We start from the raw sequence: 14,651 nt of genomic DNA on the forward strand, positions 1-14,651 counted from the left end.
CTCTCAATTGCTATCCTGTCTGATAATGACATGCGTCAGTCTTACTTATACAATTATCACCAGTGCTGGCCTTTCATACGACCACTGCTTGACTAATTAAAAACAGAAATGTTTGAACATCTCCTTTGCTTCCACCCTTAGCCCCACCCACCATACCACCCCTCACTGTCATCATGTAACAACGATTCGAGGAACTCTTTTCTCGGTTGGTCGTACGATCAGGGCAGCAGCAGGCATTGGTCAATCTAATTTCACAATTTCACACATCTGGCTTCTGGCTAGGCCTACCCAGGAAAGTTTCCGTAGTGACTCGCTACTCGAGCACTCTCACTGCCGGTGTGAGATTTCACACCCACACTACACTGACATCTGCATCGCTCAGGGCTCACATGATGGGGTAACATCTACCCCCAAATTTCACCCCTACCCCTTCCTCGCCTAGCGGCATGGCCATTGCGTTAAGTTTAGAGCCGGCGGAACCAAACTTGCGAGTTTTGTTTCAAATCAGGGCTGAGCGGGCAAAGCATTTTCCGTCTTAGACAGGTGAAACCCTCGGAAGGGAGCGGATTTTTTTCCCCGTTTCTGCGTTGGACTGGTTTCCGTTTTATACAGGTAGCCTAATTAAAGAGGAATATTAAGGGGGGAGCGGGGAGATTCCGTTAAGACAGGTTCCGTGAAGGCAGGTTCGACTGTCATGCATTCAGATAAAAAGCGAAACTCCACGAACACCCAAACGAAACTCCTGATGCACACAAGGAGCTAAACTTTTAATCTCCTTGGATGCACAATATCTCGAAAAGGGATCTGATTGGTCAGGGTGTCTACTATTATTTACTATTTGCTAGCCTAGCCTACGACTGTAGCTCCATCCCACAGGTTGATCAGCTGCCCCCGCCCGAGTTTTTGTTCCGTAAATTAGGATCTCAAATGCAAGATCCTAACCGAATGTTGTCCTAAAGATCTAGAGTGGGATCTAGTGGTCCCTTTTGTGTAGAAATTTTTTTTCTTACAAAAATGAAATCTTAATTTAGCAAACCATGATCTCAAGCAGTAAACGCTATCTTAGACGGAGACTACTGAGTTTATAATAGTCGTCCCGTGCCTTGAACAGTTTTTGACAGCTATTATGTTTATGTTATTGACCTACAAACGGTTGGGATTCCCATACTTTTCCTCTTGATAGTGTAGGCCATACTAGATTTATCCACGGATTAATACATTGTGTATGGTGTATTTGTGCTTATAAAAAGCGTTGATAAAGGCAAGTGTCATGGCTCTAGCCTACCTCTTGTATAGGCTACTTCAAATGCTATTTACCCGTCAACACTGGCGAATAGGCATTTCTAAATGTTTACCTGATACTATAGGTAGTTTAAGCATTTCAAAAACGTGATTGCTTCTGTGTTTCCATTTCAATCATACTGTTGAGACTGATATGAAATGTGAACCGTATTTTGGTGCGTGACGGCAACCCTTGCCTTCCGTGCACAAGGCCTACCGTGCTTTGAGTATATGCGTGTGCGTATTTGATCTCTGTCCTTTGCCTTTAGCCTTTAGACTCTTAGTGTAGGATTCAAGCTCTTGAGATGGCTACAGGGCCTGACTCAGATGATGACAAACGGCTGAAATTTGGAAATCGTCTCTTAACAGATCCTCAAAATGTGTTTCAACATAACGCATGGTAAGCAGGCCCCGGTCCAAGTCAGGTCCAAAGATTCAAATTCAAAATATATAATAAGTTGCGTGTGTATTGAATTGAGATTCAGTAGAGTTGGGGGGAATGGGCAAGCGGGTTTGTTACTCGCAGATGTAGATAGTCAGAGCGAGCGAGTAAGGGACGGCCGTGCGAACAGACTGCGAACTTCTAGCTAGTTCTTGTTTAGGGTCCACTCCACAGTTTTATTCTCATTCAGAGGACAAACGGATGAACTCTAGCAGACAAGAGAGAATGGACTGCTAACCTCAAGACATTTGTAAGGTGTCATGGCGAAATCAGGCATGTCATGTGTCAAAATATACCATGAAATCAAAGAAACCAGCAATTTTCCACCAGTTTCCTAATTTTTATCAATTTTTTTGTTTTTTGTTTCAACATTTGGAAGGACTTCCTTAACGAGCGACCACCCCATCAAACACAATTATCACAATAAAAAAGAGGCTCAATTCTGCTGTCTCATAGTGGTCGCTCGTTACGGAAGTCCTCCCCAACATTTTTTATACATGTCCATTTAAAAACACATTTGGTAAATTTTTACTTTCACTCCCGCACACAGATGCACTGTTTCAGGGGTCAAACTGCTGTACTGTTTGCTGCAGATCACACATAAAGTGCCACTAAAACTGTCGCAAATCAATTATTTTCAAGACCATTTCAAATCTAATAGTAAAATATCAAATTATGGGTGTAAAAACAGGGGGGCATGCCCCCCTGTAACCCCCTAGATTTTCTTTTACTTTTACCCCAGTGGGGCAGGCCCCCCTGGAACCCCCTGATTGGTCCAAAGCATGTCTATCTCGTTTAAAAAAAATCAAATATTTCAAAAACCATTAATTTGCGACGGAAATGAAGTTGATATTCGTGTTCAGCGCATCAATATTTAGTAGAAAATAGACAACTGGTAGCTGAGTGTGAGACGGGAGGGAAAGTAAAAAAATACCACACATTTCTGTGTGGATATTACCAGTAGGCCTACTTAAAAGCGTTGATAAAGGCATGAAATTGTACATTTTCAGTTTCCACGTACTCTCAAGCTATGGAAGTCACCAAACTTTGATGGCAATTTTCTCGCTCACCTCTTTGTAACCAGGCAACCCCCCCGCACCTCCCTCATACACGCAAATGTCTCTACTTCTCTTGAAGATAGGTTATTTTTTCACCGAAAGGAAGACAAATGAACAGTCTTTAGATAATTCCACATGTCTAAAAATTGATGGGCGCCTGATTCTACCGAATTGTAACACATAGAGATCTAGTTTTTTAGGTGGTCTGCTCCCCAATTTTAGAGTAGAGTCAGGTAACTTCGCCGCTCTCAGTTACCTCGCGACGAAACAAGCCTACACCCCCTCTATGCTCAACGTATGACCCCTGTTTCGACTGCGACTTTTCGTAGCCAATGAAAATGCAGATAGTATAGTCCACTGATTGATTTGCCTGCTAGTGGTACTTCAGCTGCTTCGTTCTTTTTTCAAGTGGATGTGGTGACGGGAACTTCGCCAGTCCTTGAGGGGAAATTCGCCATACTGGCCGATCATCTTATTTCATTATATATAGTATAATAAATATATGTATATATGTTACAGTAAGAATGCGTACCCAGTGAATACGCGTAAACTCTGAATATTTTAGTGAATACACGTAATCCCCGTTTCACTCGGGGGTTTCACGTAATCACTGAAATTTCTAGTGATTACGCGAAATCCCTAAAATTAGACCTATCATTTTAGGTGTTTTTACTACATATGTACTGAGCATTCAGTGAATTCACGTAATAGCCCGCCACTGTACAGGGATTACGCGTTTTCACTGAAATATTCAGTGATTACGCGTATTAACTAGATTGATCTACGTGTTCTTACTGTAACATAGATATGCCAGCTGGGAAACAAGGAGACGTGTGTAAGCCAGTTCCACTTGTTGATCGAAGGAGAGGCGATCCTAGAAGTATCCTTGGTGTCATAATTGACAGACGAGAAGATAGCCGTAAAAGCTGGCTTGTATTCCAGAAATCAGTTCGATCTATGCCCTGGGCGTCTTCTGAACACTGACGACATAAACACCGAAAAAATATTTCACTGCGTTCGGCGGTGATTTGTCAATCCTCTTCTGGTGGACAAGGCTTCACAAGAAGCAACTGTACTGATGCCAAAAAGTGTAGTTCCAGGCGATGTAAATGCTGTAAAGCAGGGCTTTAGTGTAACTTACGTTGTCATAGCAGCCTCAATTGTTGTAACAAGTGATGACGTCGATGGATTTTAGTCTTAAGTATTTAACTGAAAACTGAAACAACAACAACAACAACAATGGTGTCTGCCATTTAAAAAAATTTAATGCTTTGTTTTTAGATTGTGGAGCAGGTGTGTGTATGTGTGTGTATGTGTGTGTGTGTTGTGTGTGTGTGTGTGAGAGAGAGAGAGAGAGAGAGAGAGAGAGAGAGAGAATCTTTTACCGAACTGACTATTTAAGCAATAAAATTTGGTATGTGCTTGATCATTAGAATTTTTAAATGCTTAGTTTTTAGATTCTGGAGCAAGTGAGTGTGTGTGTGTGTGTGTGTGTGTGAGTGTGTTTGTGTGTGTGTAGTGTGTGTGAATGTGTAAGTGTGTGATGTGTGTGAGTGTGTGTGTGTGTGAAAGAGAGAGAGAGACACAGAGAGAGAGAGAGAGAGTATCTGTTAGCGCACTGACTATTTAAGGAATAAACTTTTACAAAAGTATATTATACTACACATGTCTGATCAGGGATTACGCGTAATTACTGTGACCATTTTTCAGGGATTTCACGTATTTCCTGATTATTTCAGTGATTACGTGAAATCTCCGAGTGAAACAGGGATTACGCGTTTTCACTGAAATATTCAGTGATTACGCGTATTTACTAGGTACGTGTTCTTACTGTAACATATATATATTATATATGTATATTATTAAACACATGTAAATACTGATCTTTAGTTAAAGGGAAACCTGCATTTGCTGCTGCAGTCACTTTGTCAATAATTTTATTCTCTCCCTCCCAGCCCTAATTCCAAAAGGCCAGAGACATGGTCAGCAAGAGTTTTTCTGGGAACACTAAATTCCTGGGCTGCCTCAGAGCAGCTTTGTCCACTTTAAACAGCTTCAACAACTTTCTCCAAATCACTTTATAAAGTTTAATTTAGTTGTTATTGATTCCTTTGCTTGTACAAGTTTTCCCCATAATAAAAGTGATAAATCTAAGTATTGCAACAATGGAAAATCAATAGACCTGTGTGGCAAAGTTCCCCGACAATAGAGGGGAATTTCCCCGACAAGGTGTAGATCTGTACAAGAACAATTTTTTAACCGTAAAAGGGCATACAATGTATACAACTACAACCGACAATAAAATGCAAGTATAATACAGTGGAAACCATATATAACAGGCCCGGTAATAACAGGGATCCGGTAATAACAGGGATTATTTGAATCCCCGTTTTTTTCTTCTCTTTCTCTATATTAAAAGTTATCGGCAATAACAGGGCCTCATCGGAGCCCAACCGGTTATAGCAGGGACAAAGGGTCGTTAACAATGTGTAAACAGTAAGAGAGAGAGAGAGAGAGTAACGCAGTGATGGAGCAAGCGCACGCAAGCCACGCCACTGCAAGCACACGCAGCGTGTGAAGCGAGAGAGGGCTGCGGTGTGCTGCAGACCTCGATCTAGCCCGAAACCTAGCAAGACGCACACGTAATGTGTCACCAACGATGTCAAGCGCAAGAGAAAATGCTTTTCAATTGACAAAAAATACGAAATAATCCAGGCTGTTGACAAAAAGCAAGCTCCACTTGCAAAGATTTGTCGTCAGTTCGACATTCCACAAGGGTCGATTCACATCATTATCAAGGATAGAGAGAAGATAGTGGCAGCATACTCCAATGGAAAGTTTGCTCTGGATCGAAAGAAGATGAGACTACCTGATGCAGATGCTGCGGACCAAGCTCATCTGATATGGTTTTAGGAGACAAGGAGAAAGTTAGTGCCAAAACCCCTGTTTGTGGGTACTTGTGGCAAGGGCAACTACCCCTGAACAAGTACAGCTATATTAGTCCACAAATGCTTACTTTCCTTGCATTTCGGATTTAACAGGGATCGGATATAACAGGACATTTTCTCTACTCCCACCATCCCTGTTATATCAGGTTTCCACTGTATTTTAATCAGCAGTTTCAACACAATTTGAGTAAAAAGTTATGTACAGCAACGGCAGTAGACTCAGAAAGACAAAAATAGTTCAGGCGCAGCAGCGATAGTACGACAGAGGAGGAAAAACTGCTCAGTCCGCTTCAAATCTGAGAGACTGCCATAGCTTTCTCTCGAGAGGAGTCCCATTCTGCCACGTCTGTGTATGAAGGGTAGCATAGCACTTGCAGTGATGAAGGATAATGGTTGGCATCCTCTTGGTCATGTCCACATTCGCAGATCGCGGACTCTCCCTTTTTTAATTCAGTGTGCATATGGTGTTTGAGTCTGTTGTGGCCGCAACGGAGTCGAAAGCTTGTGGCCTGGTCTGCTTTATTTAGCTTGTACTTGTAGTAGGGGTCACGTCTGTTGTGATTAGGGTGGAATCTTTGACAAAGAATTGTTTCTGGTCTCAAGTAACTTGACACCTAAACTCTTCCTTTGGTTGGCATATCAGATTATTCCCATTCTAAATGTGTGAGGGCGGGGGACAGGTGACGAATTTCCCCTCCTGGCAAAGTTACCCGACTCTACTCTAATCACCCAGAGGGCAGGCGAACGGACGAACTGTAGCAGACAAGATACTCAACACATTGTTGTTTCAAGCCATTTATTGTGCTGCAGGGAGTGAGAGACAGGTGACATATCACTATGTGGGTCACACTGTGTGTTCTAATTAGTTGTGAAGACCGAAATTTAAAAAATTACCAAAGGCAATTACCCCCCGCTACAAACAGCACTCAGCTACTGTCATACTGTGAGCGTAGTATGGGGGGTGTATAATGGATTACGCGTCGTTTCACACGTGCGTGAAGGTGTACAGTGGAATCCTGTTACAACGAGAGGGAGGGGACCGGTGCGAAACTGATAATGGTTTTTCTAGTGTTTGCTATGTTGAAAGCTCAGCGTTGGCTATCAGTACGAAAGTTCTCGAGGCTAACTCGCCCGCTGTGTTTTCCCCCACCCCACCACACCCTGTGATGCGTTCCGCGTCTGCTTGCGCACGTCACACATTCGCTCCATGATCTATCACAGCACTGTGACCTCTACATCCCCGCATCGGAGAAGTGAGAGGCATGATAGGCCTAGATAATCTAGACTAGGCTGGCTTATCACTATTAGGCAATTCGTTCTGCTTCACAACGGTTTGTCTGCGCGTGCCACACCCTCCCCATTCATTATTCTAAAATCCCGTTTTTTTCCTTCTTTATCTTTGTAAATAAAATACTGCTATAGCGCAATCAGATAAACGCGCAAGTCGGTTATAGTGGAATTTTGCTGCTGCTGTGCACAGCGCATAGGCCTTTTATACATGGTGAAAACCTCACCAGTTGAGAAACTTGTTGGTGATCAAGCAAAACAAAGAATAAGAGAGCCCATGTGTGCCAACAATGAAGGCCGGAGCGAATGAATGTGGAGTGAGTGGCATGCGCACACAAGCCGTTTAGAAGCAGAACGCATTGCCTGATAGTGATGGGCCAGCCTAGTCAAGATTATCTAAGCCTATCATGCCTCTCACTTCTGTGATGCGGAGATGGAGAGGTCACAGTGCTGTGATGATATGGTGGGGTAGGGGAAAACACAGCGGGCGAGTTACCCTAGAGAAATTTAGTTCTGATAGCGAACGCTGAGCTGTCAACATCGCTAACGTTAGAGAAAGACACCTGATTCTATTGTTGATCAAGTAAGACCTAGAGGTCATGTTGGACAAAGCCATCATCAGAGGAGATAACAAAATGAAATAAACAGAATAAACTCATAGGGGCCTACTTTATTATTTCCTTTAAATTTATTACTGGATCCCTTGCATCGAGAATCCTGCTGTGACGGACATTTCGCACCGGTCCCCTCCCTCTCGTTATAACAGTTTTCCACTGTACATGATATTGCAAAATTAAACGCTATTCTATCTGACACAGGGAGTGAATGCATTGTTCTTAACATGGGAGTAATGTCTTCCCTTTTCTTTTTTCTGGAATGGGAATAGCAGCATGGTTCTGCAAATGCTGTAATGTGTGAAGAGTGGTATTAGGTAGGTTCTCCAGTAGAGCATTGCAATAATTTATACCTAAAAACAGGAGAGATGACTCCAAGAGTTATGGAACTGATTTATACAACTGTGTGTCATCTGCGTATATGTGATAGTTTATATTGTGCTTTCTAATCATAGCTCCAAGTGGCTATATATCATTATAAGATTGGACCCTACACTGAATCCTAGGGCACTCCAAATCTTGTTTAAAAATTAGAAATCGATGAGAGTCCTAGGCATCCACAAATTGTGTTTGGCCAAACAGGAAGGACCTGAGCCACTCATGAGCTCTGTTGGAGAGGTCAAATGTACAGTGGCGTGATCTCTTAAAAGGCAACACTAAGATCAAGAGCAACAACTGAAATTTTGTTCTCATTAGTCTCATATAAGAGGTTCTTATAAGTTTTGGGTAGTGGCCTTTACAACATGCACCACCTGTATTCCAAACTCAATTTCGAATCTTTCTCGCCACTGGTAACAGAAGCAATCATGCATGACTTTTGAATTATTGAAAAGAACGAATAAACGTGGCTTTAAATAATTAATTAAATACATAGTTAAAACAATACTTGCACACTTTCAATGAACAAACACTGAGTTTGGCAATTTGTCATCTTTATTTGCTCCACAGCCTCAGATATCTGAACCATTGTATACCCATTAATATCGATGATTAACTTCGTTTTGGGTACCAGAAATGTACATATGTATGATGTATTGACTTTCCTGTTTCTTTTCTGTTCACAGGGACAATGTTGTGTGGGATGAAGAACAGGAAGCTGCAGCAAAGAAAATCACTGAAAAGCAGCTCGAGTGTTTGGCTCAACCAGAAAAGAAAGGTGTTTTGCGTTAATTTGTTGAATTAAGAGAAGAAAACAACAAAAAACCTTTTTCTTCTAGAATATATATTTTTTAATTGACATATCATTAGCCTGCTGTTCAAATGTACAAAGCCCAAAATTTTGAAAATTGTTTATCATTAATATATGGAATTGGCTGTTTGTGCTCAAGAAATATTTTGTTAAAATTCAATTTTTAAAGGCTGAAAAAGCAAGAAAAGATATATAATGTAAGCGTGAAAAGAAACAAACAGTTTTTTCTCTCTCCTGAAAATTTTGCTTTCTGGGCTTAGTACAGTGGGCCAATGTCGATATGTCTTTTTTTGACATGACATTGGGCCGAAGGGCACAAGCTCAAATGCTACTGGATTTACAATAACAACAATTATTGACATATGACTAAGATCTTGGACTGAGGAAATAATCTTTGCATCAGAGGCTAAGAGTTCAGTCTTTTATCTATTCCAGTCATGGCCAGAAGTATAAGATTAATATGAATATGTGATTAGAGCACCAGTTTTACGTTGTACTCTACTTGCAAATTTGCTTCAAAGCGTCAGTTGAAACTCAGTCAAGTGAAATAACTTTATTAGGCGAAAGTGGATTTTACAAGAGCTAAAAATTCAATCTGACACGGCTTAGCTTAAATACCCATTCCTATATTTATTAATTGAAAAAAACAACAAATGCTTTTACCATGTCAAACAGACTCAGTGAATGTCACAGATGCATGTGTAATTGGAGATAATGGATCTTTAAAGAAAAATTCTGATGTCTCTAACTTTGTTTCTGTGCTACCTTTTATAATTTTGATAACTGTCCTTGCTTTTATACTTGATTGACGTTCTATTTTTAAAAATCTTTTTTATCTATTCCAGAGGAATATGAGAGTAAAGCTGATGAATTCTGGAACACTTTTTATAGCCAGCATCAAAACAGGTTCTTCAAAGACAGACACTGGCTGTTCACTGAATTTCCGGAGTTGTACGGCAGAAAGGATTGTGATGATAACAATGACTCTAATGACAGTCTCTGTAAACCTCAAGATGGAGAAAATACATCAGGTAGCAATACCACTGTATCGTCGCCCCAGCAATCCTCAGGAGAACTGGATGAATCATGTTTGAGTACAGCTGTAGACAAAAAATGTTCATTGGTAGATGGGGCAACTGCACCATGTGATGACTATCCTGTCAACTTTTTGGAGGTAAAATAGTGTGGTTTATTTAATTTTTAAAATTTCATTTCATTGTAATTGTCAATTGCATAAATTTTGCGAGAAATTTTTGAAGATATTCAAAGATAAAAAAGCATTGAGACAGACGTCCATGGTTATTAACCTAAAACACATCTGATTGATCTTTTTTTAAACTGTTACATAAATGATTATGTGTATGTCATGAAGAGCAACACTTCTCTTTCTCTGTCTAGTTGAATATTTAGGGGGTCATCATCATCCGGTGCCTTGCCCACTGGCGTGGGTGATCATGGACCTCCACTTCACTTTGTCTTGCCTTGCAGCGATGGTGTCTGTCGTACTAGCTTTATCCCTGCCATGTTGTCAACTTGTACAGTATCTTTTCCCTGTGTCTGCCTCTGCCTCTCTTTCCATCAAATTGCCTGTTGTTACAATAGTCTCCAATGCTTCTTCCCACATTGTGTGTCCTATGAACTTTGCTTGTCGCTTTCGTATATTTAGGGGTACTTGACTTTAAATTTCAATATTTCCTTTATGCACCAATACATCACCTGAACTACCTGAATGACTCCCATGAAGAAATTTTGTTGCCCTTAAGAACTCGTGCTGTTTTGTACAATAAATAGAGATTTAATAAAAAAAATGTAGGTGCTTTTTACACCCTTATCAACATAATTTAAATTATTTAGGAGACACAAACCTGCCAAGTACATTGATAAAATCAGAGCTCTCTGATTTTTGTTGTTGTTGGATTTTAATTAGATCTGCATAGATTTAAATCAAATTTTTTCTTTACTTCTGTTTTCATTGGTTGTGGGCAACCTTTCTTAAACGACATAAAGATATATATTTATTTGGAATATTTGCGCGACTTATGTGAAAATACATATTTTGTTTATGTGTATTTGCAATTTACATCTGTTTGCCATAATCGGTTTGTAATGTTATCCGAATCTATTCAGGTTTGCTAGTGCATAGTGCCATTTGGGTGCGCATTGCTTTGTTTATTCTAAGTAATCTAAGATTTTCATGTGCAATATTATGGCGCTTACCTTCATTGACATTTTTGTTCACAGGTTGGCTGTGGTGTTGGTAACACAGTGTTTCCTCTTCTGAATACCAACAAGTAAGGTTTTTCTCCTGTTGTTTTAATAGACATTTATGTCCCACTTTTTGTTTTTTCTGACTTATACTTTTGTCACATGATCTGAGTGTTTCTAGCTTATGTTGAGGAGGAGCTAATTTAAATGTTAACGCAGATGGTTGTTTGCAAGAAAGCCTTGGAAAGTCCAAGAAAATTTGTTCCACAGGAGACAGGAAAAAGTCAACCCCGCCCTTAAAGTAATTTTTTATGAAATTTGAGATGCAGTCAAAATTTACCTAACTCATAAGTCGATACCATAAACTGGAAGAATTGTTACTCTCTTTTCGATTACCTAATTGGTAGATTTGATAGTGACTTGTGGCATAGTGACTTTCTGTACTTGGCTCTATGTATCCTTCTCTATATGAGTTGAATGTCAAGTCATGACTTTTCTGTGCTGTTAAATTCAAACAAATTCAGTAGGCTATTTCATTATTCATTTTTATTTCAGAAATCCAAACCTGATGGTGTACTGCTGTGACTTTTCCAGTACTGCTATACAGATATTAAAGGTACTACTTTCATTAACTCCTCAATGCATAAGGATGTCGAATCATAGATCCCAGTTCCTTTTGTATTGTTTGGAAGGCAGAGCTTATGTAATACATACTATGTGTACCATTTCATTTTCAGTGGATATTGAGTGTTCTTGAAATTTCTGGAAGCCTCAGGGAGTGAGCTTAGTTTTGAGAATCTTTTAGGATGAATTCGATTGTAAACTTTTCAGCCTCTTTGTAGTTGTTGTCTTTTTTAAAAGATAAATTTCACATTTCAGTACTGTGAGTACAGGGTGATCCAATAAAAACGCAATTACTTTTTGTCTGAATATCTCTACACTAAAATTGTTCTATAATGTTATAATTTGGAAAAGATGTAATATCAAAAGGAATTTGTTTGACTTAAAATTCCTGAGAAGAATCTTATTTTCAAAAACAGAAATTTCTCAGCAGGCAAAAAAATCTTGAGAAAAACTAGAATAATACCTGCAAACTTCTGTTGAGTTTTTGGACAACTAAAACTTGCAATACGGCGGGATTGTTGGAACTTCAAGTCATAGGCCTAATGTGAACTGATGTGTCATTCTAGAAAAATGGGGACATGGCTGAAAATGGGTTGTTTTTTTACGCGCTGTATAGAGGAAAAACTATTCTGTGGAATTATTTAGCATGAGTATCAGCCAAATTCCTTTTGACTTCAAACATAGGGATTAACTTTAAAACATCAGTGTAGAGGAAAATAATTAACTTTCCAAAAAAAGTTATAAAGTTTTTTGTGGAGCACTCTGTATTGTATTTTCTCTTGGAACATGAACACACCTTGCATCAGTACAAAAAAAATTACTGAAACAGTTGTTTTAATGGTCCATCATTTTGCTCTGGTAATCAGTGTTCAATGTTGAACTTATGAGCCTTGCTGAGAATTGAGGAATGTTTGGTCCTTGTAGATTTTTTCTGACTGCTATATTTGCGCATATTTTCAGTCTAGTTTCTTACCCCCTTGTTGATTATAATGAAAGTTACCTTTCAAGCATGCTTTGCCTTTGTGTTTTTGCAACTCTTACTTTTGCATAAGTTTGCTCTGAAACTCATTTCAGGAACACCCTGATCATGACCAGAAGAGATGCTGTGCTTTTGTCTTGGACATTACAGAAGAAAACCCAGAAGTTCCATTTCCCACTGAGAGTCTAGATATTATCATTATGATCTTTGTTTTGTCTGCAGTTTGTCCAGAGAAGTGAGTTACTAATGTTCTTTCTAACTGTTTATATTCTTCGCCAAGTTAGTGTTCTTAATCCTAACATGCAAGCATCAGAGAAGAGAACTGCACCTTTTAGGCTGCTAAGCTTTATGATGAGCATTGGTTTGTTTTAGTTCTTTTGCAATTCTTACCAAAACTTAATTTTGTTCTTGAATTTTTAAGGTGAAAGAGTACAAAGATGATATGTTTTTGTTGTGTTGGGTATGCATCAGCCTCACCTTTGCCAAACCATCATCTGTACAATGGAAACATCTTTTGTTTTAGAGACATTGTAGAGAGATTGAAGGGAGCAAAGAATATTTTCTAAATTTGTTGCCAAATGTGTGCTGTATTTCAAAACATACTGGTACATTATATTCAAGAAAGGAAAAGAAGATCAAAATTTCATATATCCCAATACAGGTTGTCTCTCACTGATACAATAGACACAACTTGTCATATAATGAGAGTAACTTCATTTTTGAGGAAAGAGTGAAAGATATCATTTAATCTATCAGACAAGCTGATTGATACCATTCTTGTGCCTGCTGCACCATTTATTGTTCTTGTTTTAGGTATAACTGATGTCCACAAATTTTCTTTACATTTGGTATATTTTTGGATCATTTTTCAGAATGCAAGCAGCAGTCAATCGCCTGGCATCCTACTTGAAACCAGGGGGCACCATATTGTTCAGAGACTATGGACGTTATGACATGGCACAACTGAGATTTAAACAAGGTCTGCTTTAGCTCACTATTTGACCAATAATGAAGTTTCATTTTCTGTGTAAATCCTTTTTTTTTTCTAGATAAAACAAATACAATTCTCATTTAAACTCAACTCATTCATTACGCAATATTTTGGGCTTCTGGAGGAATTTTTTGCGGGAGAACGACATGAAATGATGACTAGTGCGCAGTTCACATGTCTTTAGGACCACAAATTGATATAAATATCAGCATACAGACATGTAAGTGTTCCGGCAATCACTCAGTTTTTCCGCTCAGGTTTCTGACCAAACGTCTCCGGCTGGCAAATATTTTTAGGTGGAATTTACCATTTCGACAATATAAGAATGGAAATGTGAACTAGGAAAAAGACAACGCATTTCCAGTCGCCATTTCCTTTCCTAGTTCGCATTTCCGTTCTTATATTGCCAAAATAGTAAATTTCGCCACCACATGCGTTGATCACCGGGTCACTGGTGTGCTGTTTTGCATGGTTACGATTCTTGTGAGTGCTCTTTCAAAGATGAGCTCTTCTTTCTTCCGGAAAAAATGTTTAAAAAAAATATTATTAGAAGTTAGAATGTAGATCTAGTGCTGTTTCACAGTTTGACTTTTGTTTCTGCTGAGGAAAAGTTTTTTGATTAGAACAAGACTAGATCTAGATCTATTTGAGTGTTTTGTTGTGACTGAGTCAGTGATTGATGTATTGACTTTACGAGTGAGAAACTGGAGCTAGATCTAGGTTCTTTGTCCCGAAAAGATGCCTCACAATCCTGATGCCCGTGGATCTCAATATCTGAGTAGGCCTAAGTGATACCCAGTTGATTTTCTATCTGTTTTCGATAGACAATTCTTTTTGGTCTGATATTTTATTTTCGGAGTGTCTACGTACACGGTAGAGGAGAGAAAGAAAGAGAGAGAGAGATAAAGAGAGAGAGAGAGATAGTGGTTGAGTGAACTATCTCTTGGACCTTCCGGTTACCGTGTACGTAGCCTCGGGGTCTACGTACAAGGTAACCGTGTACGTAGCCTCAGGGTCTACGTACACGGTAACC

The 14,651-nt window shown here is 39.4% G+C and overlaps 1 protein-coding gene across 1 annotated transcript in view; it reads left to right on the top strand.

Annotated features, from left to right (window-relative positions):
- The first annotated feature begins 1,419 nt into the window (after nt 1-1,419).
- The window catches only part of LOC101863721 (tRNA N(3)-methylcytidine methyltransferase METTL2), a 20,655-nt gene continuing 7,423 nt past the window's right edge, over nt 1,420-14,651 (top strand). Inside the window, exons 1-7 of the mRNA XM_005091714.3 lie at nt 1,420-1,681; nt 8,695-8,786; nt 9,665-9,993; nt 11,061-11,110; nt 11,580-11,640; nt 12,723-12,862; nt 13,500-13,606. Of these exons, the coding sequence (XP_005091771.1) occupies nt 1,587-1,681; nt 8,695-8,786; nt 9,665-9,993; nt 11,061-11,110; nt 11,580-11,640; nt 12,723-12,862; nt 13,500-13,606 (874 nt within the window). The 5' untranslated portion in view covers nt 1,420-1,586. The remainder of the gene's footprint in view (nt 1,682-8,694; nt 8,787-9,664; nt 9,994-11,060; nt 11,111-11,579; nt 11,641-12,722; nt 12,863-13,499; nt 13,607-14,651) is intronic.

This window comes from Aplysia californica, unplaced genomic scaffold (genome assembly GCF_000002075.1).
Source record: "Aplysia californica isolate F4 #8 unplaced genomic scaffold, AplCal3.0 scaffold00035, whole genome shotgun sequence".
NCBI classification, from domain to species: Eukaryota; Metazoa; Mollusca; class Gastropoda; order Aplysiida; family Aplysiidae; genus Aplysia; species Aplysia californica.